The 27,858-nt window shown below is 41.5% G+C and overlaps 1 protein-coding gene across 4 annotated transcripts in view; it reads right to left on the bottom strand.

The window, feature by feature from the left end:
* Positions 1–27,858, bottom strand: part of nfatc3a (nuclear factor of activated T cells 3a) — a 62,741-nt gene that overhangs the window by 6,170 nt on the left and 28,713 nt on the right. For all 4 annotated transcript variants that reach the window (XM_051077310.1, XM_018666766.2, XM_051077303.1 and 1 more), the window contains 6 exons: positions 18,327–18,526; positions 17,633–17,805; positions 16,994–17,134; positions 12,053–12,108; positions 11,743–11,869; positions 8,551–9,633 (listed from right to left, as the gene is read on the bottom strand). In XM_051077310.1, coding sequence (XP_050933267.1) covers positions 8,551–9,633; positions 11,743–11,869; positions 12,053–12,108; positions 16,994–17,134; positions 17,633–17,805; positions 18,327–18,526 — 1,780 coding nt within the window. The remainder of the gene's footprint in view (positions 1–8,550; positions 9,634–11,742; positions 11,870–12,052; positions 12,109–16,993; positions 17,135–17,632; positions 17,806–18,326; positions 18,527–27,858) is intronic.

Raw genomic sequence — 27,858 nt, 5'->3', positions numbered from 1 at the left:
CTTTAGACCAATTCCTCTCAATTTGATTCACTCGGGTTTATCATTAAAAGAAAAACGGCGGCGGAAGAGGTTTCCCCACACAACCTGTCAGAAAACATTTTCAGGCGTCACTCTCGATATTACAGCTGCGCTCGATGTAAATTTGGGCAATCTGATTTGGTTTGGCCGTTTGAAAAATAGTTGAACTAATTTTGGTAGTGAATTTCTATCTCTGTCTAGAAACTGATTTAAAACACAAAGAAGGACCAACAGAACATTTATACAAACCAATTTTATGATAACAAAATTTGCATGTAGGGAGAAAAAACTAAAAATATATAGCACAAAATAAACTTCAGTAATCTACAAAGGTTTCTCCCCCAAAAAGAAAATAAGTTTAAAACCATTGAGAAAGTTGGCAAAATAGGGATAGTTACAAATACCTGATATCAAACATAAGGTTAATTTTCTCACATCAGTGAGCAATAGGTAATCTATGCTTCAGATACAATCGTTCAATTTACGGTGGAACTCCACACATCAATGATCCAGAAGTGAAAGGGAGGTTTGAGTCGAGCACAACCTGAGACGAGTTTCATATGCTGATAGTGTTTTCTCAGATTTACTGGTATTGTTCATGACAGTGCAACAGAAAGCCGGTGATTCAGCGCTGCCTGGTGTAGTAAGTGTGGCTCTGAATGGCTCCACGGAAGGGAGATCCTCTGCAGATGACTGGGAGGGGGGCTCCCTAGTCAAAATATACATCTGAAGTCAGCCGACTAATACTACTACTACTCCAGATGCTACTGCTGGTAGCCTTTTAACTACTAGGTTTATATGAGATTGCTCCTTCCTCTGCGAGCCTACACGATTTAAGATGCTGGTTTGCCAGACTTTTTCACCATGCAGAAACGTTTTAAAATAAAAATGTTAATGCTAATCTTTAGGTCCACACCTTTTCGTGTAATGTGACATTTTTTCTAGGCATGGTGGTTACGTACTCTCGGTACAGCTTACTGACTACAGAGGAACCTCAGCGCAGAGGAAACAGGCAAAGGCTTGAATCTTTGTGAGCTAGTTACAGTCATTTGTTGAGTTAAAGCACTGACTGGCAGTGCTCATCAGTGAGAGTCAGGAACAAGCGAGAGGGTTCAGATTAATGTCACTTAACTGTACACAAGAAAGACGTAACCCCTAAAATCTGGAGGAAAAAAACCCTCACTCTCTCACAAAAACACCTTTTTTGCAGTTCTTTAAAATGAACTGTTTAGCAAAAAAAATATTTATTGTGGAATCTACCTATGCTATATGAACTGGTGCCAGGGAATTCTATGATTTCCTCTCAAAAAAAGGTTTCGCCACTGTGACATCGCTGTGATTGGGTAATCTCTTTTCTAAAGTGCAAGTCCATGAAGGTATATTGAAAAGATTTCCATAATGCAAAACAGAAGTGAAATGGGCAGATGGACATTGAGTACGATAAACATGTCTACTGTCGAAATGGAAACTGGGTAATTATCATAACCCTCTATGACACACTGAAAAAAGTTCCCTGACCCAGGCATAAAAAACATTACTCTGGCAAAGCAACTTAAGCAAATAACTGGAAGATTGACTGATTCCTCAGTCCAGCAAATGAAGACAACATGCCACAATGGAAAACATTTGTGCAAAGGGAACAGAAAGAGGCAAGACTTGGTTCGCCTGCAAGAGGGAATATCAAAGCACACAGTTTCCACTTGCAGGGCCCTGTAATGACATGCACACGTCTTCACAAAGCCTTGGGTATGAGAGTTAACGTGAAGTAAAAAATCCACTGAGCGATAGCACACACTGGAAATAGATGGTCAGTTGATGGAATTTGTATTGAAATCTTCCAGGTCCGCTCAGTAAAGCCTTTCATTCTTTTAACTCTGCCTGCTGCACTGTGACCCTTTTCTGTTTTATTTTAATTTCACTTTTGGAGTGGGTGAATGAGTGGGTGAGGGCAGAGAGTGCACCGGAGAGGCTCGTTAAGAAGTCAGTTTCTCAAAGTCACTCATCTCTGTGAATCATAGGTGGATTTCCCATTTCATCTGACGGTAAGTGATTTGCAAGACTCCCCGTCTCTGATCCAAGATGCAGAATAGTGGCTCCGCTCAGCAGATGACCACAGGACTGAGCTTTTTCAGAAGGAAACCACTGGAGCCTGAATGACACAGCCCACAACAATGGTTAACAGTACATCCTGTAGGACTTATCAGCAGAGAGCATATAGCTGATGAGTTTCTGATGTCAAAACTAGAATTATGCTTTATCTTTCCCTGCCATTTAATGGGTGGTGACGGGTCAGGGAAAAAAAAAAAGTTGTTTTTTCACTTTAGCTGATACTGTTGGTTAGTGTTTCCTGTTCCATAAACAACAGTACAGATGACACTAATGTTTATTTTCATTAGCTATCATCTGTTTGGTCTATCAAATGTCAGAAAATTGTGAAAAATGCCTGTTATAACGTCTTACAGCACATGGGGAAAACTCCAAATAGCTTGCTGCCAATCCAAAATCCAAAGATAGTAAATTTACCACCAGAAAAGCAGCACATCTTCACATTTGAGAAGCTGACTCTCTTATTTTTGCTTGAAAAATACCTGAAGGTTAATTGATCAACTAACCATCTGCTTTAAAAAAAACTGTAGTGTGTGGAAGTGGAATTTAGAGAAACAGCATTTTCTGCAATGCAGCGATATCAAACAAGATATGGTGGCGACTTCACAGCAACACGCTAAGGTGACTCACCAAAAGCTCACAGAAAAACTTACTGTTTACTCACACACACATACACACACGCACTTGCATACACACATTTCAGCAGCTCTGCATTTAGTAAGGGGAATAAAACCTACTTCACCACACTCTGTCAAGTCCTCATTCGTGCACCCTGAGAAATGTGGTGACTAGTATTCATTTTCCAGTCAAACACCGGCGCTGGATGCCTGGCTGACAAGCACAAATCAACACTGACACTCAGGAAGAGCAACAAGAGTGGCCAAAGCAACAAACAAAATCTAACAAACACCACATTATAGACAACACTATTCATTTTCATTATAATTTTGGCACGTGTACATTCAGAGACATGAACAAGAGTCAACAAGTTGCTCTCATCCCCACTGAGGGATTTCCAGGCTTCCCCTCCTCCTGTCTACAGAAAAAGGCAGCACTGGCACAATCACCACACCAGGCTCCAGCCTCTGCCAAGACCTCTGCGTTACTCTCTCTAAGACCTTAATTGTATGGAAAGATGACACAGAAAGTCAGTTTCCCCTTGTTTCAGGGGAAAAGACCAGCAAACGTTTGCCATTGTTTTTAATGAGCTGCAGCAGCGGCAGCATTCGATGGAAACGTATTTTCCTTCCACTGTTTTTTCATTTGTTTTTTCATGCCATCAAATCAGGAGTTCTGTGTTATTACTCTGTTATGGTTGGCTAATTGTAGCATGAAACCTCTGACTAAGATGGTCCCATACACACACATGCAATAAAAAAACACAGATGATTTATATTTGCTTGTTGCATACAAATAATCACAGTTAAATTAACTACAGTTATGTTTACATTTCCTCCCGGTTGTGTACACACACATAAAAATATCAGATTTATGAAGTACTAGTTTGTCTGATGCAATTTCAGCGGTGACTCAAATGTTTCATTGCAAAGGCTGCTCAGCCAGCGTCGCCAACCTTTCAGTGCTTTTACTGTAAATGGTTTTAATTTACACTTTTGTTGAATGATGGCTTTTGATTGTTACAATAACAAATAATGAAGCAGGTGCATTTGCAGTGGGGAAAAAACATCTACCAAGTTCAAATCCACTTTTCAGACCTTTCCAAAGGAAAAATGTGAATCGAGATCGTTTACAAAGGTAGCCAACAACAAAAGGTCATTTCCAAGTCTAATTTCATGTTTAATTTAGTTTAGGATACACCCGGAGTCGTATTTCTTGCCACCTGTCAAAGGTAAATCCAATATTCGCTGGCATTTTCTCCGCTGCCTGCTCAGCCAACTACTGAGAAAAGTATCCAAGTTTCTTTTGGATTGCTCGAATTTGGCCCCTTCACAACTCACTTAATTTTACTCACTTATGGCTCTCATCCATTTTGTAACATCCAGGGAGCATATGGTCAAATTGTGGACAGAGAGCAGCTGCCCATGACCTGAGGGAGACTTAAAACTGTGAAGACTGGGATGTTGCTGTTGATTCTCAGTGTGACCAGCAATGCGGACAAGCCTTTCACATTACAAAGAACTGCTTGTCTTGATGTTAAGGCAATAGTTTGACTCTGAAGGAGTCACATGAAAATATCAATGCCACTCTCCCATCTGTCTGCTAAATATGAAGCTACAGCCAGTGGCTGTTTAGCTTAGCTTAGCATTAAGACTGAAAACAGGGGAACAGCTTGCCCAGTTCTCTCTGATGGTAACAAATCTTTATATTGTCACCTCTAACCCTTACTAATTAACACATGATATCTTGTTAAAACAAGAAGTCATGGTTTTACACTTTAAATCAGTGGAGATTTCATGAAGTGACTGCCTCCCCCCAAGAAATAGTCTGGCACATAACCCCTGAAAAACCATAATGTTGCAATTTTACACTTTAATTCTTTGTTTGGATTAAATAAATATATAATGTTGATTTGGAAGCTTTAGAGGTGCTGGCAGGTGGTTTCTGTTACCTTTAGGATGAGCCAGGTTAGCTCTTTCCTCCTAATTCTAGTCTTTATCCTATGCTAAGCTAGCTAAACTGGCTGTAGCCTCATATTCACATTCAGACAGGAGTCTATTTCTACACAGTCAGGGCACTCGTAAAGACAGAAAAACAGAACAATAAAAATATATTTAAAAGAGTTGTGTTCACTGCACGGACACTGCCTCATATATTTAATTACATCTACAGGATAATGTGTGTCGCTCCATGTGTGTGTCTGTGTGTTTGCATTTGTGCCATTACTGTGTCAGTGTCTCTCTCAAGGCGTGCAGGCAGCAGGGCTCGGCCTATTCTTAACCCTCAAAGCTGTGCTCGCAGTTTGAGGCAGCTGTGCATTTGGGCAGGGCAGGGCCAACAAAAGGACCAGATTTTGTTGTGGACACACTGTGCACACTACCGACTCTACAGTAACCGCTTACATGCATGCACAATAACACAAGTGCCATCTTTTCCCTCCCATACTCTGTACATTTAGGGATTGTCACGTGCTGATTAATTAGTTCAATGCAAGGAACAGCAAAAGAGCACAAGAGCTTCAGATTCTGTCACCCACAGCAATTATCCTCACAGGATGGCCCAGTCCTCAAGCCATGTTTATGGAGTAGTCAAACATATAAGTTTACAGAGGGTTGACAAACACGACTGTCAGTCCCACTGGAGACAGATGGTAGGCATTAATTAATATAAAAATGACAATAATATTCTATCAGTCATTTTTATACCTGCCAATCCTAAATCCTTTAATAAGAATAAAGTAAATAGAGCCTGTATTTGTTTTTTTTGTTGAGGTACTGACACGCCATAGTCTCTACACCAAATGTGCAGTGTACACTGTACAGTGACCATGATAATACTGTATTTCATGATGGCAGCATCCAAACTGACTTTAATCTGTTATGACTCAGACATCAAAGCGGAAGAAATACACAAAGCTGCACATTTTGGTGACACTGAGATACATTCCATGCTGCTTTGTTGGAAAGTTGCGCCTTTTCTTTTTTAGATTGTTTATTTATTTTATTTCATTTTTTGCAAAACCTAATATCAGTAAATCTTTAGTGACTGGCAGCTTTAATGTCAAAGCACTCAATTAATAAATATTAATATTTTATATATATTATATAACAAGTCCAGTTTCAGTGTAACTGTCACATTTTCAAGGTGAATTGACATATACAGTATATACTGTAAAAAGCATTAAATTATCCAATGTACACTTCACTTTAATCCTAAATGCCAAGTATATTTCAGATTGAATGTCTCAGCTGAGTGACCCTGCAGTGGGGCTGGATCCTGAACATGTCTGTCCATCTGTCTGTCAGTCTGTCTTCTCACCTCCTGTGTCTCCTGCTTTGCACACACACACACACACACACACACACACACCTCAACAACATCTCCCTGTCACACACACACACACACACATACACTAATACACACATCTCAAGCGTGCTCTGGTGTGCGTCACAAAGGCCATCTGCTTGCTAACCAGAGCGGTTTTCTACACACTCACATTCGTATTCCCTGTCATGCCCTGACACAAGTCTGATACTACTGCAGCAGTTTATTTAATATATGATGAACATGTGATATTGTGGAAAATAATGATTCAGTCAAGCTGTTTTAAGAATTATTCCACAAAACACTGAATGTTTTACTTAAAAATGTATTAAATGCATTTGAAATCATGGGCTGAAGGAAGGAAAGGTGATACTACCTCATCATCAAATGTGTAAAGCGTGACTTGCTGGTGTGGTTTTAATTTCAGTAACTGTAGATCAGAAGGTTAGTATCTCCCCTATTTTAGCAAAATTAATCACACAGCCAGCCTTAGTGGTTATGTACTCTGCCTTAAAATATTAATTATTCATAACTGCGTGAAGGTATCATTCTGGATTATTTGGATTACAACTTTAAATAGCCAGCATACATGTGCATCTTTTATACTATGTGAATCTATGTGCCCTTGCACTCTACATTTACATGTGTTTCTATTTGTGTCCATCCTGATCTGTCTGTCTGTCAAACTGGGGTGTACGTGGTCTACTTAAGAGAGTGTGCTGCGACCTCCTAAAACTCAGAGCTGGGTGAAGCTCCACGTTGCTACTTCAAAACATGGCCTACAGAGCTGGGCTGGCACAGAAAGCTATTTTTAGCCACAGGCTCAAAGGGAGAGCTTACATTCCCGGCTGAACCGTGTCACTCACAAACTTTTTCTCACACTTTTTGAGTGCATGAGTGTAGCCAGCTACTTTCACTGTGCCTGTATGACAGCGGGAGAGGCCAACTAAATCTGAGCTGCTGTTTTGTGTGAAAAATTTCTGAGTAAACAGATTTGATGTGAGCACACGTGTCCACATGTGAGGCTGTGAAACATGACGCTGAGATAAGCTTTGTCATCAGCCCTTTTTTTTTTTTTTTAAGGCAGGTTACATGCATAAATCTGTTTTAGAGCATGTGTATGCATAAGTATTATGCACTGATGAATGAAGTGGCTGTTGGGTCTTTCACACATTACTTATTGACAGCGGCCCTGTGTTAATTAGGCTGACCCTCGCTAGCACACAATATCACACCTCCCTGACACAGCTTCACCAGGCTATTTATTAACCCTACACCTTTAGTACCCTGATTTGAATATGGCACTGGGGTTAACAAAACCAGACGAGGCTCTGAATGGCAGATAAGGACGTGGATGATTTAGAACAGCTTGGAGGAACAGTTTTCAGTAAAGAAGTAGAGTTCACGGACAAGAGGAAAAAAGCTGCTAAATGCATGGGCTGACTCCATGGTCAATTGTTAAGTCAACAAGTTCTCCTGAGCATCCTAATTAGAGTTGTTAACATACACACAAAAACACACAGGATGTAATTACTGCAGTAGCACACAACTGTAGCCTCTGTGTTCAGTCTTTGCAAGAATCACAAAATGATGCAATCCTCTCCCTCTCCCCTGTTCCATGAAGTCAAAAAAATACAAAGTGTAATTACACTGCTTCTAGAGATATAGAAGCTTAGCGGTTTACAATTAGGCTCTTCAATATGATACTACAGTTATCAGTCCTATTGTGTCCATGTTACCCAATACTAAGTCACAGGACCCCAAGTAATGAACCTGTGTACACAACTGTGCACTGCAATGACAGATGAAACGCTATCACCGTAATCAGGCATCAAGGTTTCAGCCCCATGAAAACACAACAACTGGTGCTCTGTATTGTTTTACATCATCAGATACAAATTTATCTTGCTCGTCACATACTGTAGGATAAATTTAATCCCTCAGCGGCCGCTTGTTTTAGACTGAAAATGAGATTGATCACAGATGGGTGTGCTCTAAATATCTTGTGTAAAAGGACAGGGTGAGAAAGGAAAATGTGATAATGAGAGCACAACGATCGGACTGACAGAAAACGGGAGGATGAGAGTTGAAGTTAAAAAAAGAGACATTTAGTTAGAGCAAAACAGACTTACTGTGCATTGGTAAAGAGACACAAGTAAACAAAGTGAAAGGTAGACAGTGGGTGTCCACTGGGTGTCTTTGTCTGAAGTCCACCTTCTCCTTTAGTTGTTTTTAACAATTTTAGATGGTTTGTCTGGTTCTGATGGTCTTGCTTGTGTGCCTGTGTCTCCATGAGATTTAAGTCCAACTTTTCATTGGCCCTCATTTTTAATGTACCAAACAAGCAAGTAGAGCAAGTAGAGAAAGGAGGTAGTTCTAAACTGGTTGGTGCTACTGCTCTCAGTGGTGATTTCCTGGTTATTAAAAACACCAGGTGGACACTCACCCTGAGACAAAAAAGCAACATTTTTGTAGTAGTCTTACCATCGTCCAGCGTGATGTCCTGCAGGCCAATAGAACGGAAGGTGGGCTCCCTGTCCTCTGGCTCCTGCTTGATATTCAGCCTCTCCCCATCCAAAGGGAAGGGCCCCTGAGGGCTTAGAGGGTGAACCAGAGGGCCTGCTGCTGCCGGGGACAGGCTGGCCATGACTGGACTTGTAGCCTGGGGAGAAGGCTGCTGTTGGAGGGGCCCAAGAGGACTGCCGCCTGAGGTGGGGGAGGAGGAGGTGGGAGATTGGTAGGGTAGCGGATGGAGCTGAGGGGAGGAAGGCCCGGAGTGCGGAGAGGAGATCATCCGTGGCGGAGGGGCACTGGACGGCGTGGGGCAGGAGGCTGACCTTTGACTTACCGGGTGGTAGGCCATGGCCCTCTGCAGCTGGGAGGAGTGCTGCCCTACAAGGGGGTGACCACCAGGAGACGGAACCTGGGTGGGATTTGGAGAGCAGTGATAGCCTCCAAGTGTGTGGGGGTGTGGGGATGAGGGGGTGAGCAGGGGTTGCTGGCTCTGGGGAGACCCAGCAATGGGATTTGTGCTTGAGGAGGAGGGAGCTGACGGCGAGGAGCAAGGGGAAGAGGGGTACACCATCCCCATACCCATTGGGTGTGATGCTGCAGTGGGGCTCTGCTGAAAGGGCATCCTCTCGTAGCCCTGAGGAGGCAGGCTGGACTGGCCATTGAAGGGCAGGCTGTGGCCGTGACTGTGGCTGTGCTGCATAGGCTGGTAGGAGGGTCGGGGAGGAGCAGAAAGAGGAGCAGGAGCAGGGCTTGGGTGGAACGTCATGTGGCAATCTGCAGGGGGGTGGTGCAAACTGTGACTCTGGAGGTGAGGCAGGTGCTGGAAAGACGGGGAGCCCAAGGAGGGGCACGGGCCCTGCAGGGGTAGCAGGCCAGGTCCGGAGCCCGTGGCCAGGCCATGAGGGGAGCTGGACAGAAGGTTGTCCGATGGGTGGCCCTGCTCAGGAGAAGGCAGCTGGGTGCGCACCAGACTGGCAGCATGTGCCAGGGGCATGGACATGGGGGGTACCGCAGGAAGGTCCAGCTCGTCTCTGTGCTCCTGTTTCACCATGACTAAAGGAAGAGAGGTATATACAAAGAGAGGGAGGAAGAGAGATGTGACGAAAGAGGAAAGACAGACAGGATGAGAGAGAAAAACCACACTGTCAGTTATGTCTATCAACCAAATACTGAAAGGAAATAAAGAAAAGACCCATAACATATACATTTGTCAAGTAATTGCTTTGCAACATCGACAGTGTCACTGCTATTTTTGCTTCAGGTACATTAGTCCAGAAACTTCAACTGGCTAAAAAAGGCAGTAGCTGTTTCAAGTTTTTCCACATTCTCAACCCCCACTAATTCCCTGAATCTGTGGCTTTAAAGGTGAAACATGTCCAGTAAAACCTGAAAAGGTAAGCCTCAAGAATCTCAAAACTGTGAACACAGTCTCTGAAATGTATGGATTGTGAAATGGGTCTCCTTCCAGATTAAAAAAGCTTCCCCAAAAACTGAAGTGACATTTTGATAATAAATGGGGCCATTCCCTTTTACTGTGACAGCTCACAGTGCTGCTATGCCAATCGGTAACCTATTTCCCAATCTGGTGCCTTGTGACAGTGAGTTTTATTTTTATCCAGCTCCGAATCAGAGGGAGAGCATATGTTGTCAGTCTGGGTGCCATCAAGTGAAATGTTGTGTGGGAAGAGGAGCTGAATGCCCCCCGGCCCAGATCAGACCGACAGTACAAACAAGTTCACTGATCGTGCCCTCCACTCACCCCATTGTGCCTCTGGGACTGAGAGGCAAGAGGCACGAAAAGGCCAAACGGGGTTTGTTCTGGCTGAAAACGGAGCCAGAGGGATATCACGAGTAAGGAAACGGTAATATACTGTATGTTTAAACATGGCTGTATAGCCTGTAAGTTAGGGTTTTCATTTCATGCAATTTCTCAAAATTAATCATAATACAGTTAATGGGATGTCAGTGTTCACCTAATGTTTGAAACACACTGCTTGCCTGACAATGCAGCAATTTCAAAATACAAGGCAGAAACAACTTTTTTTCCCAGACAATCTTCTCAGAATTCATCCTTAAATTGGGCCAGGGCCTCTGCAGCTCAGCCCACGATGAAACATGAAACACAACTGATTGGCAGATTTTTTTTTCTTCTTGCCACAATAAAGCAGGCGGTGTCCGTGGTGACACTAGCGGTGTCAGCGACCCAGCCTGACTGACAGAGCAGGGTTATTCTGCTTTGCTTTGATTGGCTGCCCTAATCTGTGAACGGGGAAAACAGGAACTGCCTGTGCCGAGTGGGCGTGCTTGCAAACAGAACGGCTGGGTGGGTGGAGGGGCAAGGCAGCTTATATGCGTATACACACACACAAACATACACACTGTTGCGGTGAAACTTAGGGTTTGGATATGTTGCACAAAATGCTCACATGCTATTATATTCCGCCAACAGTGTTTTCAGTTTGACTGGCTTCAAGAAGAGGAAAAAAATACAATAACAATATCAAATAGCAAGGCAGGAATTTGATTTTAATGAAAAACGTCAAGGAAACTTTAATATCAAAATATCATGAACACGGACTTTCCTTGCTGCTAAAATAATTATATCAAACCACAACTCAGGGGCTATGTATAGTAAAAGTTTCCTGGATAGCAAAAGATTTGCATCATAAAACCCCATGCAAATACAGTACATGTGGGGAGGTTGGCTTGGGAGTTTGAGGAGGCTTTACAAAACAAACAGTTGGCAGGTGTTAATGTTATTGTTAGTGGAAGATCCCCCTTTAAACCACAGCAATGCTTTCTTTGGAGAGAGACAGAGAAATTGGGTTAGTGAAGCCCCTGTGGAGAAGTTTGCAACACCACAAGCATGTTACAACTGTCTCTGCTGTCAGTCAACCTTCTTGTCATTGCCTAGGGGAGATTCAGTATAGCAAGAAGTAATACAACCAAAGGAATGCAAAGTAAAGCTTCAGAGATTGTGTAAATGTCTGTAAAATGAGTTGCAGAGTAATACTGTAGCAGTATAAGATAAGCAGAAGTGTGCTACTTTGAGTTTTGCTCCCCGTGGATTTTGTTTCATTTTGCAGTTATAATTCAACAAAAAAAAAAAATAAATAAATAAATAAATGAAAATCTAAAAATCATTAGAACCTCTCATCTCACCTGAAAGGTACGTGAAGCGTTGCGATTGGCTCCTTTTCCTCTTGCCATTGCAGACATAAAACTGCACCTGCACAGCTGAGCCCACAGTCTTACTGTGGTAGGGAGGAACCTCCACCACGATGCACGACTACAAAGAAAACAATTTGATATCATTTACATATGCATGATCAAAATAAAACATCTTGCATTTTACATACATTAAACTGCAAATACTAGCAAATACTAATACTACAAACAAGTATATTTAACTGCCAATATAAAGACAAAACTGCTGTAGAATTGCTGTACAGGTAAATAAATGACTACTTACCCCTTGAGTTTTCTCACGTATTATTTTTGCCTCAACTTCCCATTGTGGTCGTCCATCTAAGAGGAATGAAAAGAAAAAAAAACGCAATACTAAATGCATAAGCAAGTAATAATCGTAAGCAGGCAAAGACACAACACACAAGTTAAAATGTATGAGAAAACCTTTTACTGTTCATACCATCATTTTCTTTCATCACTCCTGTCACTCATCTGTTTCATTAGATACAGCATATTAATAACCTCAAAATAATGAGATATACTGTCACATTTGACAGACCAGTATATTATAAAACACCTGAAAGAGCAGACTAAATGCAGGCCTGGTTGAAAAAAGAGTAATGCCTGGCTTTTGAATGAGGACTAGACTGAAAGCTCTACAGCCAAAACTCAGAGACAAACCTATGATGAAGCACAACATTTTATCACATTCTCACATACTTGATAATTTTTGGGAAAACACAGCAACTTGAGAATATACCTTTAAAACAGGAATAAAAACATTTTTAGAGGAGTGAAAATAAATATGATTTAAAACTGATGGCTAACACAGTAGCACTGAGAAGCCCAGGCCACACACAATCACTCACAACCACAGCTTTTTCATTTAGACCCCTTTTGAAGCACAGCGTGATATTTTTCAAAGTAGCTTTCCCCATCTGGAGTAGCTCTTTTGCTCAATTTTCTATTTTCCTAAAGATGATGTCAGTGTACAGTGCTTTCTCAAACAGACAGGGCTTAAGAACCACATGAGGCTTCACAAAAGCACACGATTTCAATTTGTCCTGGAGAACCAAGACACATCAAAATGATGTCATTTTTAAAGGCCCAGAAGCCCCATGGAGAAAATCTTAGCAGCTATTAAATAGTAATCAAATGTCCAAATATCCTGCTGTTTGTCTTGCCTGGTTAAAATTATGGAGAGAGCAGTGGAATAATTGTATTTATTTTAAAATGCCTTTACACACTGCCAGGTTTCTGGCTAGAAAACATCCTTTCCAGTTTTCCTATGAGGGATCTAATTATTTGGCCAGACATCTTAGGGGCAGCTGCTTGAAGGGAAGCAGTTGGGGTGAAAACACTGACAGGGCTTGCCGTGTGGTTGGAAGAAATCACAGTCATTGCAGAAGAATAAAAACGTTGACAACTAAGTTAGTACTGAATAGGCTCTCAGTGGAGGCAAACTCATTTGCAGATGCCTGTTTCATGGTGCTCACATGGTGCAAGTACACTCCTGCACCTGCATGGCCTCCTCCTCAAAACCCAAAGGATTCCCCCAAATACCACTGTCAGGCATCTGCAAATGTCTGCAGAGAGGACTGATTCTGTGTAGATTCTAACAAAGTAAGCGCAGCAGCTGTAAGCCTTGTTACATTTAGACTATTCAGCTTTCTACTAAAATCCAAAAATCCAGACTTTACTATGGCTTTAAATAGGTGATGTATGTGTTCTGATCTCACCCTAACATTAGCCTCACTTGTAGTAATCCACTCGCACATTAAGCAGCCATAACCCTAAAGAGATCCTCTGTATTGTAAAGGAAGAGCTTAACTTGTAGATGAGAGAGTATTTTTTTTCCGACGGGAAAATGACCTTGAATGTCTTTGCAGCTGACAGCAGTGCATTATTGCAGTGCAGCTTGTTGACATTCAACAGGCAGGAGCAAGGGCCCCACATGCTCTGTCAGACAACAAGCACTGACAGGAACCTCATACCACACTAAGACAATGACTCGGATCATCCCGACACACTATACGCACCCCAGTCAGCGGGGCGAAGAGAACGTGGACCCACTGTGCCAGAAGATCGAACGAAAATAAAGAAGGTAATTACTGTTCAAGTTACAACAGTTGGCTTTTACGTCTTTGTAAAAAGCTTAAAGTTGTTAAGCTTTAACAACAGACACAACACAGTGACTACAGAGTACACATGCTGTATTAGTCACTATTCAAGGCAGTCAGTGTTATAGCCTTTAAAGTCCACTCCTTTATATAAACACTCATCCTTGTAAAGTTGAAATACTTATACCAATTATGGACTCAATTTAACTTTAATATTTGATGAAGTCTAGAAACCCTTAAATATTACTTCTTGGTTTTACAAATATATATATATATATATATATATATAAAAATAACATATACATATACTGTATTTACAGCCCTTCATAAAACAAAAATAACTCTTGGTCCAGTATATATAAATATATATAAATACAGTGCCAGCAATTCCTCAAGCCCTACCCTTCCCCTTTATGTGTCTTCCCTATCATTCTTCTTTTATACTTTCTCATCCTCTAAACACTACTACTACTACTAACCAAAAACAAAAATAACACATTTTCTTAAAGTAAAGGCTTTTCACTTCCACTTGCCATATGAATTTGAATGTGTAAATTGATAGTTAGGTATGACATCTTTGTACTGTGTGGTGTCCAAAAAACTTCGAATTCTGAGGACTCAAGGTAGGTACAATATTAAAAGACAGAAAATCTAAACAGTTTTATCAGTTTTATGTGTATCTGCTTTAAAACAGATTCTCACATGAAGGGCAACTGCTGGGATCTCTGTTTCTGTGTATAGTGAAGTCATTTATAGTACCATCCAGTAATCTCTGTGTACTAGCAACAATAGGCCAGTCTCTCCAGTTCCTCGTAAATCTACTGTTGTCTTTCAATTATGAGAGATGGTGGAAAAATATCTGTCATTGCCTCTCTTTCTTTCTTTTCTTCCATTCCTGTACTTACTCCAATCAGTGCCTTTCTGCACTAAAGCAGGCAGATTAGTCATGATGAGGGGGATCATTTACACAAACCTAATCAACATCATCTTCCCCTCCCCTTTCATATTCTTTCTGTCTCCTTCCACAGTCCACTGCCCTCATGCACCATGGGGCCCAGCTTTCCTCCCTACCCAAGATGCACCTCCCTAAGCTTTCCACTTGTTGCTGTGCTATAAAAACTTGACCATCAGAGAGTTGTTTCAACCATGCTACTTTTCTATGCCATGCTTCACCTGGTACGCCTCAAAGAGCTAAAGACATTCCTCTGGGCTGTTTTTTTCCCCCTCTCTCTAGAAAATCTTAAGAGAATGGCTCCCGTTCACAAAAACTTCACCACTCAACTTTCTTGCCATGTGTGAACTTGATTCTGTTGTTCTACATCACAAAGGTACCTCGGGCAGGCAGAGACTGGCTCAGTGAATGCTATCCATTTAAAATTTCCATCGCAGGGAACAGCTATTACATGTGTTTTGATTACATGGAGTGGCGTGCAAAAGAGAGAAGAGATAAGGCACAGAAAGAGGGGCGACTTAAAAGAAACAGGGTGAATGGCACAGGGAGTTAAACCAAGTAATCTTTTCAGCCAAGGCATTTGTTGAGCAGATAAGCAACTTTTAAAGTAAAAAATACTGGTTAGGAAACAGAGACTCAGTGACAGATTCTACATTTATCCTGACCCGCAAGCTCCTACCCTCTCAACAAAGGTGGTGCAAGAATGATCTTCTTTAGCAGTTCATACTATGAAGTGTGAGACAAAATATGGGTGTACTGATATTCATGACAAAACATAATGCCAAGACAACGTATGCATCTATTTTGTATTTTTAATTATGAAATTACCATATTTAATCATCATATTGGCCTGTCCTGTCTTGTGTTTTTTGGATAACAATGGTATGAAAAAAGTCTTACCTACCTTCACTATTTACTATCAGTTTTTACCTTGTAGTCACAAAAACTAATTAAAACAAACCAATTTTCATTTTATTAATAAGAGTGTTTGAGTAAGAAAACTAAAAGCATGGTTGATAAACAAAAATTCACACTCACGTATCTTTATGAAATATATTGATACTGCAGTGGTTTAATCATGGTATATAAAAATGTAAAAATCACATACTGTATTGTTTGTTACATTAGAATTTGTTCAATTTGTAATATAAATATTGGAAAAAAAATTGCAATGTAAAATCTGTATTAGGATATATGAGGAGAGTATATTGCCTCATGATCTGAGTGTATTGTCTCATGCTGATTTGACACACAATATTACTAGCAGACATACAGTAAATCAATTTGGCATTTGACAAAATGCCCTGTGGGAATAAAGGACTTGTTGAAGATGAGATAATGATAGATATGATCTGAGAACTGACACATACACATATACACACACACACACACACACACACACACACACACACACTTGCATGCATATAACACGTGTATACACATTAAGCAGTTTTGTCACTAGAATTCAGAGCTGGTTTTAAATATTTATGATTTTGATATTTTTATTCTCTTGAGATAATAGTGGTCGTATTACAGAAACAACAGAGAAAATAAATATGTAACAGAAATACGAAAGACACAAAAGACATTAAGTTATGGACCTTTTTGGAGTAATGCAAAAAATGAGTGTTTATAATATCTGGCTTTTAAGATGTGAAGAGAGAAGAAGACAAAAATATTGTTTTGTAAAAAAAATGCTAAGTAACTAGGTTTGGTCTGTTCCTTATAAAATAGAATAGAATAGAAATTCAAACCCTCTTTTTATATTTCTCTGACACACGGGTTTAAAAAGCACCATTTATTGTAAAATTGTCAGTTAGAGCATTTTGTATTTTTTTCCCTAAACAGAAGAAAAGATAAATGAGCTGAACACTGAAACTAAGTGCAGACGTGAATCAACCATGACTCCCTTAAAACCATAACCTTCTGCTGACTTCTGCAACATATGCCATGTTAAGTTCATGTTTAAGACTATAAAGCTCAAAGTTTGTTTTTTGATTATCCAAAATGAAACATGAAATGTTTTCCTTATTCCTCTCTGATTAAGTCTGTTTCACAAAATAAAGAATCATCGATTTACACATGTAATTGGCACATGCTGTTTCTGCAGCGGTGATTCAAGGCTAAGCTGTGATATGGACACAATGCTTACCAGGGCCTTTCTCCAGGAAGATGACCTTGGACTCAGGGAAGAAGTTAGAGCCTGTGATCACCATCTCTTCTCCCCCGCTGACCAGACAGCTGGTCAGGCTGGATTTCTCAACCTGGGGCAGCTCTTGAGCTGAACGCTGGGCTGGGAGAGATGTAGCAGGGGTTGAGGAGAAAAGAGGATGATCATTTGCTGAGCTGTGTTCATTCACACTGCAGAACTAGTGTGGACTATGGATGTACTATAATATACACAGACAAATTAATAGGAACTTTTAGTAATACCAAACTGTCAAAAAATATGTCCACAGATTCATATCAACAACTCTCTGTCAGCCTGAACAAAAAAGGTAGCATTTATTGCTATTGTAATGGAATAAGAAGTTTATGTAACTGCTAGGGCTAGAAGGGTACACATTTACACTTTTAACTTTTATCAGAAATTCTTATCTAAAGTGACTTTAAGTGAGAGGACACAGTAGATTAAATAAACATCCCAAATCGTCAGAGCACAAGCCTTCTAACATAGAGGTGTGTGAAAACGTTTGTGTGTGAGTGCTTGTCTGTGTGTTTTTCCTGTGCAAGGTTTTCTGAATGAATATGTTTGGGTATGTGAGGCACAGGCTAGGAAGTTGACACTCACAGCACTCCACAGGAATGGAAGAAGCCTGCAGCGACAGCACCTTGCCGTTGGGTTGAGGGATGTGGACTCTGAACACCACACGGACCCGTGTGTTCTTTCTTCCTATATCCGTCTCCCCCTTCCGCAGCTCGATGTCTGAGTTCCGTAGCTTAAGGATGCCAGCACAGTCGATACTGCAAGGTAGAGGAAAAATAGTTGGCACCATACGGCACCACTGGGATGGCAATCATTTAAGATATATTTAAGGAGAGAAGGCCTGGGAGTGATAAAACCAACCACAAGCCCAGCAGGGGATTGGCAATGAGAGGCAAATTAAGTGTTGAATCACAAATTAAAAATGCCTGTGAGTATGATTTATTACAACTGTAAATGAGAAAACCCCTACCAAATCCCTTCCTATGAATTCCAATGTAAATGAAACCAGACCTTATATAAATATAATCATTCAGGGAATGCAGAATCATAAATATTCGAAAAAAGTTTGTTTCTGAGCTCCATGGGAAACCTTCAAATTTTCCTTCTGTGCTTGATTCTCCTGTTGGTTTAAATTAAGAAAATCTATAAAATCCCCTTCGGAAGATGTTACAACACTGTATGATCATAAACGTAGTTATTTTTTCATTGGACGGGGCTTCCTTCATGGTGGTAAGCTCATAATTGAGTAATGTAACCCTGAAGTGCTTCTGACACCTACCTGGCTGACATGTTGTTTTCAGGCAGGAGAGGAATTTCGAGAACTTTGGTGCTGGAGACCATAATTTCTTGACTGGCCGTGGCTACAGTTTTCCCGGTGATCCTGTGCACCTGGTAGAAGGCGTGCGGCCTCAAGTAACGGTCATCCGCTGTTCCGATGAACATCTGCAGGTTGACGGGCTTCTCGCTGTAGCCAATGAGCTGAGACATGACAGATAAAGACAGAATAACAGAACAAAAACAGATGTGAGTTCTTAGGGTCCAGATGAGAGGTGTGAACAAAGGAGCACTCTCTCCATTTCCACTGCTTTCAGAAGGCCACCTTTTTTGGAGGGAATCTAAATGTCAGGTCGAGGGTGTTGCGATATTTCTGGCAGGACCACTGGAGATTCATCTGGCGCTTTGGCCTCCAACCAGTTTGACACTGATGTTTTCTACTAATAGTCTTATAATTTTTTCCCCTTGCATGCTTGCCCTTTCACAGGATTCTGCGCAGGACAGTGTTACCTCTAAAAACCCTAAGAAAACCTTGAAACCAGGTCTAGTCAACTGTTCCAAGAAAAAATAAGTTGTATTGCAGCTGCACTTGCTATCAAAGAAAAAATGAGAGTGCTTAGGCTTCAACTTTAGGAAGAGCACAAAAACCTGGGGACAAAAAAAAGGATGATGGCTGACAAGTCAGTGCCAAGATGATGATGATGATGATGACAATGTTGATTTATACATTTACAAGATAATGAATCCAAGCAATAACTTGTTAAAGGAAGAGGACTGATCTCCAACATGTTCCTGTGTTATTAAAATCCAAAAAAGACAACTGCAGAGCACCAGAAATAGCTAAACTGACACAGAAATCTGTGGAAATGTGATATTTACTGAGCTGGTCTCCTCTAATAAATATTCCATTTAACATTAAATTTCACAAAAAGCATCATTCATACGACCCTTAACTCTTTCTGTGAGGTCTCATGCATATAAAAAGGCCTTTTAATGGCTCCACTGTGGTTAAAAGGAAAAAAAATGCTAGTAAAAGTGTCAACAGCCTTTTCAAATCCAGTGGCCCATGCGTGCCAACCTGGTTGGCATTCAGCACCTAGCAGCAGTTGCTCTCCCCCTGAGTCCCTGAGTGCCGGCACCCCTGTTTCCACTCAGACAGGTGAGATGTTGGATGAAGGAAAAGTGTTGCATGTCTGGTAGAGACAAGAGGAAGATGGAAAGGAAAGCGGGACCTTTCCTCCTCAGAGGGACAGAACAAACACACAAGCCACACAATGCCACTACTGTTGTAATGTTGTACTTGGCAGACTCTGTGACAGCAGAATGGCACTCCCCCTCCTTCACCCCCCATGCACATACACACTCCACCATACTGCCCTCATAAACCCACACCTCCAGCTCGGATGGAGGGCAGCCCATTGAGTGTAACAGAAAAGAACAAGGTCTTTCATTGCTGTTTCACCCCAGGAACTGCCAAGCCTCAACCCCACCACAGCTGGCTACTGACCCTTTCCTCCCTTGCAGGTTTGCGTCACACACTGCTGTGTCAATGTTTGGTACAAAAGTGTGGTAGGTGGAAGGAGAGAAAGTGGGTGTAGCTTTGGATTTGTCATGTCCTGTTCCAAAACCATCTAAAATAAAAAGGCTTAGATTGGTCACAATCAGCCCCTGGAAACATATATACCTGAGAAAAACAGCAGACAAGCGCTACCAAAGAAATGCTTGGTTTCAAAATATTGACTTTCTCTGAAGCCAATTATTAAACTGTGCTAGTTTACAGCAGGACTATTGAACACAACTTATTTCCAGCTCTGGTAAAAGGTGTGCTGGAATCAGTGGTGGAGTCAGCGCTCGTGGGAGCTGCTGTCATTTAATTTACAGGTATCTTGTGCTCACTGCATCTCCCTCTCTTGCTACTTCTGTGATGGTCCCCTGTGGCGAGAGAAGTCAAGGTATGGGGATAGCTGGGTTGAAGTGAGCTGTGGAAAACTGAAATATGCTGTGTTTACAGCGGGTTATGTGAGAGGACTGGCCTCCAGAGGCAGATAATAGGCAGGCAGGGCAGTGGAGCTTAAATCTTAATAATGCTTCACTGTTCTGAGCTGAACAAAAACCTTGTATCTAGAAAGTTTTGTGCTACTTAACTCAGTAAAGACCCATTGGTTCTCAAGAGAAAATAACACAAGGAAAAATGGATTTCTAGCCAGTAAAAAAAAAAAAAAAACATTACACTTTTTGTAACTACTTGACCCTAAGATGCCCAATTACCTTAATTTTACCCCTTCAACATGTATATCTTTGTTTAAATCCTATAATGTACACTTATTTCACTTCCACTGTTTGTCTCCCATGTCTCAGGTTGACTGGAAGTGGAAAGGCTAGATGCTACACACAAGTCTAGCTGAGAAGTGCAGGTCCAGACTGGATTATCTACCACAGCATCAGAGTGAGCAGTGGGAAAAACCATAGAGCTTGTGAACCTTCTCGGTTCAGACAGTTCATCATACTGTACCACCTGATATTCACTTATCTAGCTACTGAGTACAGATAAGCAGTGTCAACAGCTGAGAAATTAAACTTTTATAGATGCTAAGGGGAAAATTAACACTACCACTGTTTACAAGAAGCAAATCTTTATATGATTACCCTTGCACTGATATGAAACAAACAATCTATTTTACACTATAGAGCATAAGGCATCTTGTCTTCTTCTTTTTCTTATCAATGAGTTTTTTAGGCATTTAAAATACAACTTCCAATCCCCAGGCTTTGTTTTTTGAAGCAAAAATTCCCTGCCTTGAGGTATGTTGATACTCCTCCACAATATCCTCTAAATGCGTTTTAATGGCTCAGTGATGTGAGCATGTCTGAATTGGAGCGAGTGACTAAACAGATCAGTTATTCATGTTGTTTATGGGTGTGTTGTCTGAGTCTCTGTGTTTTGTACCTGAGCTTGGTGCTGTTGGTTCTTGTGGTGCAGGAGACAGGATGAAATCTCTGTGACACTAACCACAGGGATGATGACCAAGGAAGGCAGCTTCCACCTCACACACGAAACACATGTGCACTCACACAGCAGATGGCATGTGTTTCTGCAATCAAACCTCTCAACTGTCACTTTGTTTTCTCACCATCACCCATGTCCAACTGGAATCAACCCACTGGATGTTCAAAACTACTGTATGTGGCACATGAGATGTATTCGGAAGGAAGTCGCATGACTGGAACAGCATGAAGCCCCTATAATAACCAGTAATGGGTTCATCTTTGAAAACCACATTAGATCTTAAGAGCCACATGAAAGTATAAATCACGCCAGTAACAAGCTAACAGGTAATTATGCACTCCAGCCTGAATGGATCCATGGCTGTAAATGACACCATTATTCTGGATTCAAAGAAACATGGAGTCACAGGAATCAACAGTCTTGTGGGTTGTGTTGCTTGTTTTATGATCATGTCTGCACACAGTGGAAGTGAGTGTGCGCATGTGTGTCTGTGTGTGTCCATAAATCAGGGCATGTTTATTCGCAGCACCATGTGTGTTCCAGACAGCATAAAATGAGTTAACAGTGTCTGGAGAAATGCATCTGTGAGAGAGGACAGACGGATGTAAAAATCGGAAAATGCTTCACAGACACCACAAAAAGCACAGAAAAATGGTGAAAAAGAGATAAAAATGTCAGCCATGTAACTTAAAACTAGAATGGCATTTTTTTTTATACTACTGCCTATGTGATAGCGGAGTTTTCTTTTCGAGCACCTGAGATTGTCATGGTTAAACATGTTTTTAATGTTGTGTTGAATAAAGCATAAGTTGTCTAAGATTTATTTTTCCAGTTTGTCAGTTCTACCCAAAACTATGAACTGTCACCAAGGAACAAAAAACTCTTTGCCTTTTTTTTTCTTTCCTTCCATTTACCCTCTTCATCTCTGCCTCTCTCCCTGTGTCCTCTTGTATTTTCTCTATTTCTCTGCACATGAGGGATTTGGTGTGGAGCCAGAGTGTTGACAAACATACACTTAGCAGGCCAGGAGTTCTTTCCAAATCAAATAATCAACCAGGAAAACCTGATTAGAGGGCCAGAAAGAAAGGGCTCACTTCAGCGGTCCCAGTGAATCAACACTCCCGGCCAAACAGAAACATACCACACAGCCGGGCTAATTCAGTCACTCCACCACAGTTACAACTGCTACTAAAAACATAATTATTTTCTGTTTCTCCATTCAGTTGAATGTGATTAATTTAGATAACTGGAAAAAATAGAGCGGATTTACAAATGTAAACTGTAAAAAGTAACAAAACACAAGGCTAGCTCAAAAAATAACATTTACTATAGCAACAAGGGCCCAGTACATAATACCCATTTACATAAAGAGTGGAAGCTGAATAGGAAAAAAAACATATCATAGCAGGTGGGAGGTTGTTCTAGTTTTTCCAACACTTTACTACAATTTAACTGATTTTCACTGATCACAAATGTTCAAATAAAAGCCATTGATTGTCCAACCCATCCCATATCCCTGAAACAACGTCAAAACTGTGTGACAAATGCCGTCTTCTGTGATATCTCGAGTTCCTCAAATACCAGTCTACGCACTTTTCAGGGGGCCTATTTGCACTTTCAGTTCACAAAATGGGTAAAGCACCACCTGCAAACAGCAGGACGTAAACAAGCACACATGGATATTACCATGGCCCTGGCGGAGGAGGCTTCTCGACAGTGAAATGCACACGACACACACCCTTGACTTGTTTCGCATTCCTGAGTCACCCCTCCGCCACCCCCTAAATCTGTGCTTGAGTGTGAAATACCACAGGAGGGTGGTCTCTGCACTTTTAACTCCTCACCTTTCTGCCTGTCCACACCGCGCTGAGCCCAGCTGGTCAGTCAGCAAGTAGCTGAGGCCTGATAGAGATCAGTTCTTATATTAAACCACAATGACATTAAAACCGGTCACATGTCCGCGGGCCTGTGCTCGCTGAAGCCTGTAACTACCTTACGGCTGCCGCTGCCGCTTCTGCCTGTGGATCGAGTTTAGGATGAACTCTCTCCCCTAAAATAAAACCGCTGGATACGGTTACATACTCAGCTCCCACTAAATAAAGTCCCCACTTATTTTTGGCCTTCATCTGTTCCACTGATCCAGTAATAAGGCTAGCAAGCTGAGGGGAAAAACATCTCCCATCACTGCATGCACACATAAACAGACACCCCAGCATACACACACACACACACACACACACACACACACACACACACATACGCACGCACCAAAGCATTTTAAATTATGTTTGAAATACAAAAATACCAAAAAACATAGCAATATTAAGAGCTGACCTGAGCACCAAGAGTTTGAATAATGAAATATTTACATGGGTAAGGTTAAGAAGGAGAGCATCACCTGCTCCCTGCAGTAAAACACTGCCTCTCTTTACATAGTGTTTCATCAACATCTACTTGCAACCATCACTCCTGCCTTCATTTTCAGTATCTATTGTTGTCATTTCATCCTCTCTGCTCTCCTCTGCTTTTATTTTTTCTCTTCTTGCCTCTTCAATCTCTCTCCCAGCCTCTCCTATCCTCCTGACTTCCCTTCCTCCTTTCAAGTCCTCCTACTTCTTTTCCCTTTTGTCACACTCTCCTCTCCGTCCCTGTCCTCGCCTCTCACCTACCTCAGCCCCAGCCCTCTGCTGTAACTCGACACTTTCTCACAGCGAGCGCCTGACTCTGCCAAGTTGTTTCTCTGTGTTGCTCCACTGTTGCCATGGTGAGACTCACTATGTGTATGCAGGAGAGTGTGTGTGTGTGTGTGTGTGTGTGTGTGTGTGTGCGTGTCAGCTACGTACACTCACGTTGGTGTAAACTACAGCCCCGAAGCTTGTCGGAGGGAGTGTGTGCTAGTTCAAACGTGTGGATTTAAGCACACTGACTTTGGTGTAAACTGTGGTCATTGGAAAGGGTTGTGATGTGTGTGAGTGTGACTGTGTGTGTGTGTGTGTGTGTGTGTGTGTGAGAGAGAGAGAGAGAGAGAGAGAGAGAGTGTGTGTGCAACAGATGTAAAAACAGGAGCAATGGTGGTCAAGGTCACGAGCGGTCCCATTTTATCTGGCAGTGGTTTCCCTACTGTGGCACTGTGGCACCACAACCTGGGATCTATGGACGCACACACACACACACACACACACACACACACACACACACACACACACACACACACACACACGCACACATACACACGCACAGCACAGCTCACACAGGCTTGATGTTTGCCCAGCACACTAGGGAGGGCAGAGAGAGCCAGGGGGCCGGTTGACTGTTTGTTTAAACAAGGTCAATACATGCGCTTGCACATGCATGCGCATACACACACACACAGAAGCGTTTACTGTATACAGCATGAGGTCTGTATATGGCCTTGCTAGACTGGTCCAAGCTCAATTCTTCTTATTCCCCATTCTATCCTCCCCCACTTTCCTTCTCCCTCTAGCTCTCTCTCCCTCTCTCTCTCTCTCAGACACACACACATGCACGTACACACACCTCTCTGTCTCTTTCTCCCCCTCTCAGTGACTGTTTTCTCGCTGTGCGCTAAGCCTGATTACAACAAATGAGAGCCAAGCTTCCAATATGTTTACATCAAATACAGCCCTGGGGCAAAGCAACACAAGCTCCAGCCAGTTCACACAGTGCAAAACCACATGGCTCTGCATTGTTGTCTGTGTGTCTCCATATTATGGCAGCCAGTCTATTGAGAAGTCCAGCAGAGTGAGAGAGAGTGAGAGGGAGAGAGATCTATCAAGGTATGACAAAGCTTGACTGTAACACAAAGCAAAAGGACAAGTAAGAAGAAGAAAGAAAGCACATAAGACGGAGGTAAAAAGAATTGGACAGAATAAGGGGAAAGGGTTAAAGACACTGAAAATGTGAGAGTGAATGACAGAGACAGAGAGAGACAGTAATTAGGTCATGGCCATGCATTCAAGCACTGGGATCAAAATCATTTAATGCATCCAAGCTGGTGGAAATATTAGGCCGTCTTGGACAGCTTCTGTCGTATTCTCTTTCAAACCCTTGTCACCAGACACCAAAGCTTCATTTAGATTTATTAACTGTGGCAACAGGTTTAAAGATGGACATAATATTTTTTCCAACTGTCTGTTTTTGTCCAAACTTTTGTTGCAATAAAGCACAATCATATGTGTGTTTATATGGGCTTATTTTGTATGTGTGCTGTGCAGTGTATGTGTGAGTAAGTGTGACTGTTTCTTCATCGTATCCGATAGCCTTTTTCTGTTGTGTCTGCCTGCCTCTATCTGTAGCCCAGCAGGTAATACCAGAGGGGCTCCTTATATTTGTGTGGGTGCAGCAGCACTCAATTAAGCTGGTTAAATACGCACAAGGATACCTCAGCCAGCCAGAGAGGCTTTGGACTTATATGTCTCCTAGCAACAGGTGTACCAATTATGGTCTGCAGCTAGCCCCAGAGGAATGGCCAAAACATCTAGTCAGCCAGGCACAAACGTAGCCATCCTGCAATATTTTTAAAAAAGGCAGGTGGTCAACAATATTGCAACATACTGAGAACCATTTTTTAAATGACCTCAAAAATGTTCTTAGGCCTAGCACATTATTAACAAAACCACAATGCTTGTTTTCAAGTCTGTAGTGAACATATTTTACTCTACAAATGTACCTTTGTATGGTAAATAATTTCTTTCAACCATCAAAAAGTTCAAAGATTTCTCTGGCAACCAATACATTATGATTTGTGTTAATGGTTTTCTTTATTGTTGTGCTTAACATGAGAAAAAGTGGTTATTGTTCTGATGGATCTAAGACCCACAAATGCTGCTGACTGATGGATCTCTACAAAGCTACACTGCAGCTAGTTCACAATATCATTAGCCCTCCCCAGTGTATCCATCTTTGCACAGAAATATACAGCATTCCTCATAGAACCCACTGCTATGAATCATGTCTGTCAAAACAACTCAATGTAAACACTGTCACACTTTGTGGCCTTTGTTTGTCTGGCTACCGTACATACAGACAGAGAAGGAGCTGACTGTTATGGCCATTGCCAGGCAAGGCTATATGACACCCCGTCTCTCTTTAGATCACTAATCAGCAGCTGGTCAACACTCTCATGTCTTTCTCATTAGTATCTGCTGGTGTCAAACTCCCAACACATTTCAGTCTCATGTTTTATTCTGAGTGAGTTGGATTTGTGTTGCCAGAGCACAAGTTACTGTGACATAAAATTCAAAGGCATGTCCACTCCTTGATATAATACTCCACAACGAAAGGTCACAAAATGATACAGTACAGCAGAATACACACAGAGTGCACCACCTCACGAGTATAATGGTTAAATGCAAGTGTGCTCAAGTATGATGATAAGCTCATTTAACTAAATCTAAATAATTCTGACTTTACAACAGCTCCACAATTGGATCTCCTCAGTGGTTCATTTGCCTTATATTTTCTGTAGCTACACTTCACACTCCAGCATCCTGTGTCTTGGGCCCAAAACTGCAGGTTAGAAATCACTGCCTTAGAACTGCTCCTCAACTGAGCCGTTAAATTGTACACAGACAGACTGGAAAATTAACACAACCATTCTCTCTGAGGAAATAGTTATGCTCAACAACATCCTCAATGGCCTTTGGATGAGAGCCACTGCCTGAGAGATGCCCTTAACATTTTTTTCCTTTACATCTAAAAGAAACCCTCACATGCAATAGCAATTTTGAAAGATCCTTACCTTGCCAATCAACAGACTGGAACCCTTCTAACTCCAAAACAGCATAATGTTATTTATCTGATACGAAGCAGTTAATGTAACTCTTTTTTAACAAAAATCTGATTTCAAATCTTACCAATACATAAAGAGTCAGAATAAAAAGCTGTATTATAGTAGCCTCATAGTTTGCCTGACCACAATCTGTTGAAAGAAACATCTGCTGGGGCTCCCACCTAAAGATGACTCAGTGTGATCGAGCAACAAGAGTACATAGCTGGCCGAACACAAGATGACAGACCTACATGGCAGGACAGAGACATCCTTGAGTTTGTAAACAAAGCCCCAGCTTGTCTGCGAGAGTTTGCCAATTCGTAGTTGGGTACAGGTTATGTTACTGTGAGAGAGTACTTGAAGCCAGCAACCACCTGCTGAAAGAGATTCACAGTAGAATAAACACAATTTTAAATTTTATACATTTTCAAATGACAGTGATGATAATGATTTAAGGTAACATACCTGCATAATTTTATTCTTGACCGCTCCGATCAGGCATGACTCTGGTTAAATGCAAGTGTGTTTTATTGCACTATATAAGGTAACATAGGGTGGTATACCCTGCTCCAGAGGGCTACAGCTTTTTGTACTATTGTCCCATAATACAAATGTCAGTGCCAAGAAATCCTAGTTTGCAGACTTCAAACAAGCCAGATGAAGAAATCAAATGTGAGACAACAACAGACAGTGCCCTAACCCCACCTAATGTAAATAGGGTTTTATCCAAGGCCTCAT

The sequence above is a fragment of the Lates calcarifer genome, linkage group LG2 (assembly GCF_001640805.2).
Source record: "Lates calcarifer isolate ASB-BC8 linkage group LG2, TLL_Latcal_v3, whole genome shotgun sequence".
NCBI classification, from domain to species: Eukaryota; Metazoa; Chordata; class Actinopteri; family Centropomidae; genus Lates; species Lates calcarifer.
The sequence above is the reverse complement of the archived record's forward strand: the minus strand, read 5'-3'. Positions and strand labels throughout refer to the sequence as shown.